Source organism: Triticum dicoccoides, chromosome 6B, assembly GCF_002162155.2.
Source record: "Triticum dicoccoides isolate Atlit2015 ecotype Zavitan chromosome 6B, WEW_v2.0, whole genome shotgun sequence".
Lineage (NCBI taxonomy): Eukaryota > Viridiplantae > Streptophyta > Magnoliopsida > Poales > Poaceae > Triticum > Triticum dicoccoides.
This window is the reverse complement of record NC_041391.1, coordinates 85,694,049-85,703,230: the sequence shown is the minus strand read 5'-3', so window position 1 is coordinate 85,703,230 and position 9,182 is coordinate 85,694,049. Positions and strand designations below refer to the sequence as shown.

The 9,182-nt window shown below is 45.3% G+C and overlaps 1 protein-coding gene across 1 annotated transcript; it reads right to left on the bottom strand.

The window, feature by feature from the left end:
- Window positions 1-1,716: 1,716 nt before the first annotated feature.
- On the bottom strand, window positions 1,717-6,754 carry LOC119320810 (probable glycerol-3-phosphate acyltransferase 3). Its single transcript, XM_037594751.1, has 2 exons — window positions 6,074-6,754; window positions 1,717-2,625 (listed from the first exon to the last, which is right to left on the bottom strand). The coding sequence occupies exons 1-2, from the start codon at window positions 6,752-6,754 to the stop codon at window positions 1,717-1,719; spliced, it is 1,590 nt and encodes a 529-aa protein (XP_037450648.1).
- Window positions 6,755-9,182: the final 2,428 nt, after the last annotated feature.

The window sequence follows — 9,182 nt, the reverse complement described above, 5'->3', positions numbered from 1 at the left end:
GACTAGCAACGAGGCGAACTAAAAAAAACTAGGACGCAGATAACGCCCACACGTGTGGGCGTTAAAGGGTCTGGCCACACACCGTGTGTGGTGTGAGCAGGAGGCAGCCCACACGGGTTGTGTGTGGGCGGACATTAGAATTGCCCACACGTATGGGCGTGGCTACTTCATGCCACACGCCCAAAAAGTACTATTCATCTCCATCCCGCGCGTGTGGCACGAAGCAAAAATGCCCACATGTCCTAGCGCAGCTACGTTAGGTACCCGCAGGATGACGATTTAGTTGCCATCCTAGTTGGCAAATGTAGTTGTCCGGGATGGCAAGTGTAGTTGTAAAAGCATGGCAACTCTATCTGTTTTGATTAACTATAGGTGCCATGTCTAATTTATGGTAGTTGCCACGTGTAATCAAACCGTAGTTGACGTGTGCGATTAACTACTTGCCACACATGGTCAAACAGTAGTTGCCATGTGTGTTTACCTAGTTGCCACGTGTGGTCCAACCATAGTTGCCATGTATAGTTAATCACAGTTGTGTGTGTTTATCTGGTTGCCACGTACGTGCAACTGCAGTTGCCGTCTAGCAAAAGAATCACAGTTGCCATGTTTGTTTACCAAGTTGCCACGTTCGTGTAACTGCAGTTGCCATCCACAAGGTAGGAGTGTCGTGTGGGCGAAAATCAGTTCGCCCACACGCGTATGGACTAGGTGGTGGCTGTGTAGGCAGAAACTAGTTCGCCCACAGAGCGCAGCTTGCAACAGCGTTATGCAGGGCGTGTGGGCAAACTCTCCAACGCCTACACACTAGCCCCGTCCTACGTGGCACACCAAATCTATCTTTTCGTGTCAAGATTCGTGCAAAAGACAATCAATGACCATCCAGAAGTGTGGGCGAGTTGGAGAACGCCCACACGTGTGGGCGTTAGTGTTTCCGAAAAACTAACGGTAGGGCAAACCATCCAGCTCTATCGTACTATCGTTCGTGCTGATTACTTTCCATGCGTACGATCGTTCGTGCTGGTCTTCCCTATTGGAATGTCAGCAAGATATTAGGGTCTTTAAAATACCCAAATGATAAGTGTCATAGGGATGGTTTGCTTTGGGCCACAGCCACACGTGTGGCATTTACCAGGCTCCTTAAAATAAAATAATGCAATGCACTCGCTTCAAAAGTCTACGCATCATTGTTGGCCTCGATCCGTATGTACGGCTTTATTTGGATGAGTGCTATCCGTCTAGGACATGCAAGTACACATCTTGCTGCCAATACGTTCTGGCGGCCGATGCTTTTGGCTAGCACTCCAACGTGTCAACCGGCGATGCTAAAAAAGAGCTACTCCCACCATCTCACAACGTAAGATCGTTTTTCCAAGCTAGATTGAAAAACGATCTTATATTGTGAGACGAAGGGAGTATGAAGCTAGCAGGTGGATATATTCAACCGGGAGAGATCGATGAACTGGAAAATACACAGACAGAACACAACAAAGGACACCACAATTTATTGCTCCAGTGAAGTTTATTGCTTTCCGATCTTGTTGATGTAAAGTACACATAATCTATCTATTACTATCACTTGACATGAGTGGTTACCTATCTCAAAAACAAAAAAACAATAATCTATCTATTACTACTACATAGCTGATTCGGCTGATGCTACACGTGCGCACCGGACAGGAACACCTTATCATGATTAACTCCAACAATCGTGATCAATTAATTCCTCCCTGCAGTAGAAGATGAACACTTGCCGTCAGCTTTGTGGACAACGCCATCATTGGACGCAAGCATGAGGTATTTGTCCTTCCTGTTGAGCATGGTGCAGCTGTAACCGAGCGCATCCCCTATCCTCCTCTGCACGAGGTTGGCCATGTCGGCGCTCGACACCTTCCCCTCCCTGACTGCAGACGTGCTCACCCGCTCCAGAAACTGAACCGTGTAGCACATCCTAGGGTTTGCCAGGTAGTAGAGCGGGTCAAGGAATTTGAGTCCCCCTGCCGTGGTAGCGTAGAACATGGCCGTCTCGACGGCGATGCCCACGGGGACCACGTCGTCGCTGAGCTCCCGGAGGAGGTACGGCTCCCGGCAGGTGGTTCCCTCGGGGCAGACGACGACGTGGTCTCCGCGGTCCAGGAGGCGGGTCATGGTGCGTCCGTCGACGACGCGATCTCGTGCCAGCCGCACCGTGCGGCCGATCGGCGAGATGAGATCCGAGAGGCGGCTTAGGCTATATGACACAGCGCGCACCGGTCGGTCCAGCGCCACCGACACATACACCGGGTCGATAAGCGTGCGGTGGTTGCAAACGTACAGCTGCCCGTGCCGACGTCGTCGTTCACCGTCAGCGCCCAGCAACGTCGGCAGCTCACCGCCCTTGAGACGCCAAGACATGCCGGTGGCCGCCAGGATCAGCGTGGAGTATCGATATGGCATGGTGAGTGCGACCGCCAGGCGGGCGGCCCCAAGGGCTACGCCGAAGGGCAACCACATGAACATGGCGAGCGTGCTGCCTGCTGTTGGCCGGAATGCTAGGCGGCCGTCGTGGAACACCATGGCCTTGGGGTACTGGTTCCGGGGTAGTGCCTGCCATGTCGCTCTGTCGACTCGTGTCTCGAGGTAGACATTCTACTCGTACAGACAGAGAAGAGTAAATGTGTCACGAGTTTCACATGCATATGTAAGCAAAATTGTACGGTCATAAAAGTTAAAGAACATATTGCCATGCAATGATTATAACAAAATAACAAGCACGCAAACATGTAAAAAAAAAGTAAGGACCGAGTACGGAGAGAGTAGTGGTCATTCAAATACGCACTAACCAAAAAACAATTATTACTACGAGGCCACTATCAAAAATATATTTTGCATCAATACAAGGCCACAAACAGTAATCGATGCAAAAGTTAATGATGTTTTTCCTTGTACTAGCAACTTTTTAATACGTACATGCATGTAGTCATAATGACACTCAGTCACTTCTTTCTCATTCATTCGTTGCATGCCTGTGGTGTATTAATGATTCCGGTTAACGAAAAGAAAAGTTGACTTGCAAATGAGTTATTAAATTTTATCTTGGTACCTGTAATATGAGTTTGTGGCCTTGTATAAGGGAATGGAGGGAGTACCAAATATAAAAAAGTAAGGACCACAAGGGCAAATTTGTGGCAGCAGCAAATGAACGGTTGAATTTCTGTTATGATCCATTTTACGCTGAAGCTCGAGTGCAGTAAAATAGAAGTGATGTCAGATAATGTGGAAGTGGTCTCGGCCTTGAAAGATGGTACGTCTAGCTCAGTTGCTACTGCCATTTTTTATGACTGTTATTATATGTCATTAGATTTTAATCACGTTGTGTATGATCATTGTAATAGGGAGAGCAACCAGGTCAGGTCGCACATGAACTATCTAGGCTAGCGAATTACTCTTCCCCTAGTATCTGGATGGATTCTCCTCCGGATGAGGTGGTTCCCTTGGTTGTAAACGATGCTACTCTATTAACTGAACAGAGGAACCCATTTTTCAAAAAAAAAAAGAAGGATCGAGTCTACATTTTACCCTCTACATGTATATTTCTTACAATGATCTTATATTTACTAATTGGATGCACCATCTTAAAAAACAACAAACCATTAGATTAAACTTAAGTAAAAAAAATAAGCCGTTAGATTGAATAGTTGAGTTGATAATTTCGAATCAATGTCTTAGTGCATCTCACCCCACAAAGAAAATGTCTCAATGCATATTCCTTATGCAGCCGGCCGTCCTTGCCCTTCTCGCTTACACGCATCATGCAAGTAATATGCAATATGTATGTCTTGCAATCGTCTCTGCCCATCCCGTGTGTTGCCTTTGTGGAATAAAAAAAATATTGCTTGCACGCACGTACTATTACGCAAGGAACCTCCAATACGTATTACAATCGTCCCTAATGATGCCATATCTTTTTTTATTTGGCCGCTTCTTATTTCTTGGATGAGCGCGGCCGCTATACATAAATACCTATTTTAAGCCGGGAGTTAAAAACTTCTCACTTTCTCCGTTTCATAAGTCTTCTCCTTTTTTAACTAAAACCACAACCAGAAGTACTTTACAGTCCTCCTAGATGCACATGCTTATTCTATCCCAAATTCCCAATTAACTCTAAGAATTTTACTGATGACTTTGTCCTTTGTCGTCGATGTATGTATATCTCTCTCTCAAATTAATGTTGAATTGAAGTTTCATATATAACCATGATACAAAATTAGTATTTTCCAAAATGTGCTATAGACTAAAGAATATTAAAGATCACATATATGGGTACCAATTGATTTCTAAATGCCTAGAATAAAGTAAGAACTTGTGATCTCCTACTAATAAGACAAAATATTAATATAATATTTAATTTTCGTGTCAGTATTAATCTATTTTCATGCGCATACAAGTGATCGTACATTATTTGTATATAAAAATGGCTAAGAAATCTATAAGGATATCTAAGAAATGTACACATAACCTGGGTCTGCATTACGTGCTGACATTCCTAGAGATGAAAAGTCTGAACATATGGTTGCAGGGAACTTGTGTTGTAAACTACACGCTCACATACTTCTCTACTAGGATGCTCTCCCATCTCCTTAGAATTTAGTTATTTTGGTCCTAAAAGTACTTCAGCATCATACAATATATGATCGAGTACTATGGGAAAACCCGTACATGGAAAACTCATATCACAAGCCAAAATAGTTTTATAATTGTCTAATACATAATATAGTATAATATCTCAAGAGTGTGGCTTTTATGTGCTCCCGCTGCCTTTAGCCCTTTTTTGGGAAAAAATAAAAAATTATAGTTCAAAGTTCTAAAATAATCTAAAACCCAATTTTACATGCTGCCGTGATTGTATACTACAGGTGTATAAGATTTATACATGACTATGACAACTCCCTACCAGATGATAAATGCTATTGTAATACTACTATGGTTTGAAATACTGAAGATACAAAATAATATAATGATTATTTCCGGTTATATCTTATTGATAATTGCCATATTAGACATCGACATAGTTTTAAATATGGAACTTTGACAACTAAATTGGACGTGGAGTTTCTACACCCAGGCTCAAATGCTCCTGGTGTCAATAGTAAAATAAAAAAAGTGAAACGAAATTCTGAACTTTCAATGTAGCATACTTAAAGAATTGTTTGTTATGCGTGAGAAAAATCCGATTCTCTGAAATGCTATTGAAAATAATGTTTTGAAAGCATCGATTTTGTTTGTTCACCACAACCTTCCGCCAATGTGATTTCGTGATGAAATTTCGCATGCACAACAAACATTTCTTAAAGAAGGCCAAAAAAGTTCTGAATTTTTTGAACTTTTTTCAACTTATTTTATTTTACTATTCACACAAGGAGCATCTGAGCCCGGGTGTGGAAACGTACTTTCGAACTAAATTATACTATAATAAAGGGCATAGCAAGAAATCCCACTATGGAAGTAATTTTGAAGATATAATCTAATATAATAGTAATAACCATGTGTTTATTCTCAATATCTTACCTCAAGTTTGTATTTCAAAATGAATTATGTACAAAAATTGCAAACAGCAAAGTGTATTTGTGTAGGGTAAATGCTAATAGTAATTTCGACCCTTAATGCAACTATGAACAAACTAAAAAGAATAATGCGAGAGAACATGGTGAACTCATCTAACATGTCTGAGTTTAAAGACATAGCAGGGGGCAGTGGCAGCACTGCGATGGTGCGGCAGCTGTGAGGAAAGAGGTGGGCAGCAAGGTGCAAACCGGAAAGCCGCCAGCCGTTGGTGCCGCAGCAGGCGGCCCGGAAGTACGTCGAGTTGGGGCGCTGAGTAAAAAGAAGATGGTGTGGAGGTAGAAGAAGAATGGCCAGCCGTTGGATTACGGTAAACTTGGACTGCTAGTTAAAAAATTAAGCCGCGTGACTTATAGTCTTTTGATTGCAGTTTTGTTGATTGCTTACCAAGCAGGCCGCTTGGTGTGTGACTTATAGTCGGCCCTTGTTATTTTGTACCACGAGATTAAGAGAAGTTTATGTCACGTAGGACTACCTTGCAAGAGCGTGCGAGAGAATGCTGGAGAAACTCGAGCGAGCCAGAGAATCCTACAGCATCATCACCGTCCAGCATGATCTTCTGCTGCTCATCCAACATACCCTCGTCTCCTTCCTCCAGTAGACCGGTGTAGAATCCCCAGAGCACTTTCATCTCCTTCCCGACGACTGCCTCTGCGTCGAGATACTCCCTCAGGAACCCCTCTATTACCACCCTCGGCAACTTCCTGGTCACGCACACCCTCCGCCCTCCTGCGGCACCACTCATCCTCATCGTCTCAAAGCCTTCCGCGGCCACGTCCTCCATGAGCCACTTGGGCAGCACTGCACAGCCAGCTAGGAACTGGCTCCGGCGCAACCCACAGAAGGCCGTCATAGCCATAAACCTCACGGCCACGTCACTGTTGCCCCCCATGCATAAGATGATTGGGTAGAGAAGGAGTAGTACGAGTCCTCGTAGGTACCCTCCGGCCTCCAGCGCCACAAGCATGAAGTAGGGGAACGGGAATGATGACGACGGCAGGAGGAGCCCGGCGTCAACATCGAGAACAAGGGATCGCCCGGCGGCGAGCTTCTCTCTCATGCAAGGATGGGTGGCTCTGACTTGGTTGGAGATAGGAGCCCTAATCCCATGGAGGGCGGAGAAGAGCCTCTGCAAGAGCATCTGCATCTTGGCCATGCTGGATAGATGCGCTAGCTTGTTGTACCGATACATCAAGCTGCACCTAGCATATATCGGACGAGGACACCAACTACTAACTACCTAGCAAGCTAACTTTCGTACATGAAGGCAACAGTTCAACACCCACCACCACTTGAATCTGGAATATTGCCGAGTGCTAGCTGTTTGCAAACATGATTTTTTCCGAGAACATTATATGTTTTGCCTTCGGCAAATAAATCTTTGCCGAATGTTTTTTTTTACACCGAGCAAACAACTCTTAGTTGAGTGCCATTTTCTATTGCACTGGGCCAACACTTCTCTTTGCCAAGTGCCTTCTTTTGCATTTCTCTTTTCATTTAGTTCTCCTTTTTTCTTGTTTCTTTTCTTTTGTACATTATTTGATTTCATTTTTTCCTTTTATGCACTTTATTTATATTAATTTATTTCGTTACCCCTTCCTTATTTTCTTTTATAAGCTTTAAGAGATTTCCTAGACATTTGACATCTAGTTGATAAAAAAAATAAACTAGAACAAGTGCGTGGAAAAGTTAAAAAATTGGGTTAAAAATCTTATTTGTGTTGTTGAGTCCATTCTTAAGACTTACCCATCAAAAGGAAAAGGAACTTCAATCATGAGAGTGCCGAGACTCGCCCCCCGAACATTGAGTTTGTTAGTTTTTTATTAACAAAAATGGAAACATAGACCGAAAATCATGAAATTTTGCATGGTGTCCTCATATGACATCTACATGTTCCAGTAATATTTGATATGGTTGCGCAAAAGTTAAGACGTACATCACATGGAAACCGTACAATCTCCAAGGAAGCAACATGGTTTCGGGAGGGAACACGCCAAGATTTAAGGGGATGCCCCTGCTGCTTCACTGTTTAGGCTTTATTTTTACTCTGAATATACCACATTACAAGATCGATGTCAAAATTTGGCATATTTCATGGTACAACAGCGCATAGCAGCAGGAAGAAGCACGCAGCAGGCGAGGCGAGCGGCCGACGGTGGAGGGCAGAGATGCGGCCGGCGTGGCTGAGGGGGCGGCCGGCAGAAGATGTCCGCGATAGGAGGCGGCGCGAGGCAGGGGCGCGACAGCGGGGCGAGCGAAGGGATATGCGGCAGTAGACGGGGCGAGCGTAGCCAGCGAGAGTGTGACGCACGGCCAGGGTGTGCGTCGCGCCGGAAACAGTGGTGCGGTGGCTGTGGCGAGTGTGATGGAAACGGCGGGCGTGACGGACGCGGTGTGGCACGTGCATGTGCATGGAGAGCCAGAGAGGGAGTGGCCCCGCGGGTGCGGAAGAAGAGCTGAAGGCTCGGGCATGGGCGTGCATAGGAGCGGGCATGTGCCACAGGGTCAATCCGAGGATCTCAGTGGCTACCCCTGCAATGGACATGGCGGACGGCGGTTCTCGGCCACGGCGAAATACCTAACTAGAGCAAACGAGAGGGGAAACAGGAAAAAGGTAAGAGGAGATCACGACGGTGTCAATGGCACCCTAGGGGAAGACAGGGGAGCTCGGGGCGGTGCGGGTCAAACGGCAATGTCGCGGTGGCCGAAGGTTGAGGAAGACGGCAACGACGTCGATCTGGGGGTGCTGGACTTGATCTCGTTGGCACAGACGAAGTAGCGGAGGCATTCGGAGCTCCTCGACAAGCTCCTAGCCAGCAGGGAGGGCAGTGGCCGTGTGGACGGGGTCGGCCATGGTGGCCGTGGCATCTGACTTCGTCCAAATCACCGGGATAGAGCGAGCGAGGAGGAGAAGTGGATCTGGGAGGGGCCGTCAAGGAGGAGTGAGGCCATGGAGGCAGGGGAGGCAGGGCGTCACCCTTATCCATTCCCCTTCAATGCCGGCGAGGTGGTCGGGTGGGAGCCCGGCTCTGTAGCGACGGGCTTGAAGAACAGGAGAAGACGACCAAGCGGGGACTGGACCACTAGGCCGGTTTGGTGGCAAGGCCCGGGGGTAGGGGGAATCCCCTTTTTCATCGTCCTTTTGGTTTTAATGTATTCTAATCCGTTTATCCTTTTTAACGCCGTTTTCTATTTACACTTATATCAACTAAATGGATTTTGTTAATTGTGAAACTATGCACACAATTCGAGCACAATATTTTTAGGTGGCACAAAAAGTTTGGGGCCAAAAGGAAATACATAAAATTAGATTTATATTTAATTGGTTATTTTAACTACTGTTGGACCTCTTATTAATTTGACAAGATTTAATTTTTGGGTCAAATAATGTTGGGCTCAACATGTCAAAGATCAGTGGAATTTATAGAATATGGTGAACATTTTAGTTTTACTGTTTGACGAAATAATTTATTTGACTTTATTTTAAATTTGAATTGGGCTTTGATTTTTATCAAGTGGCAGTTTGGCTTAGCAAGCCTGATGACATGGCATCATTAGGGGGAGGTCACTGTAGCTAACGACTT

Coding starts and splice junctions, on each gene's coding strand:
- LOC119320810 (XM_037594751.1), bottom strand. CDS start 6,754: ATGGCCAAGATGCAGATGCTCTTGCAGAGGCTCTTCTCCGCCCTCCAT. Junction 2,626..6,073: donor CTCTCGCACGCTCTTGCAAG/GTAGTCCTACGT, acceptor CTGTACGAGTAG/AATGTCTACCTCGAGACACG.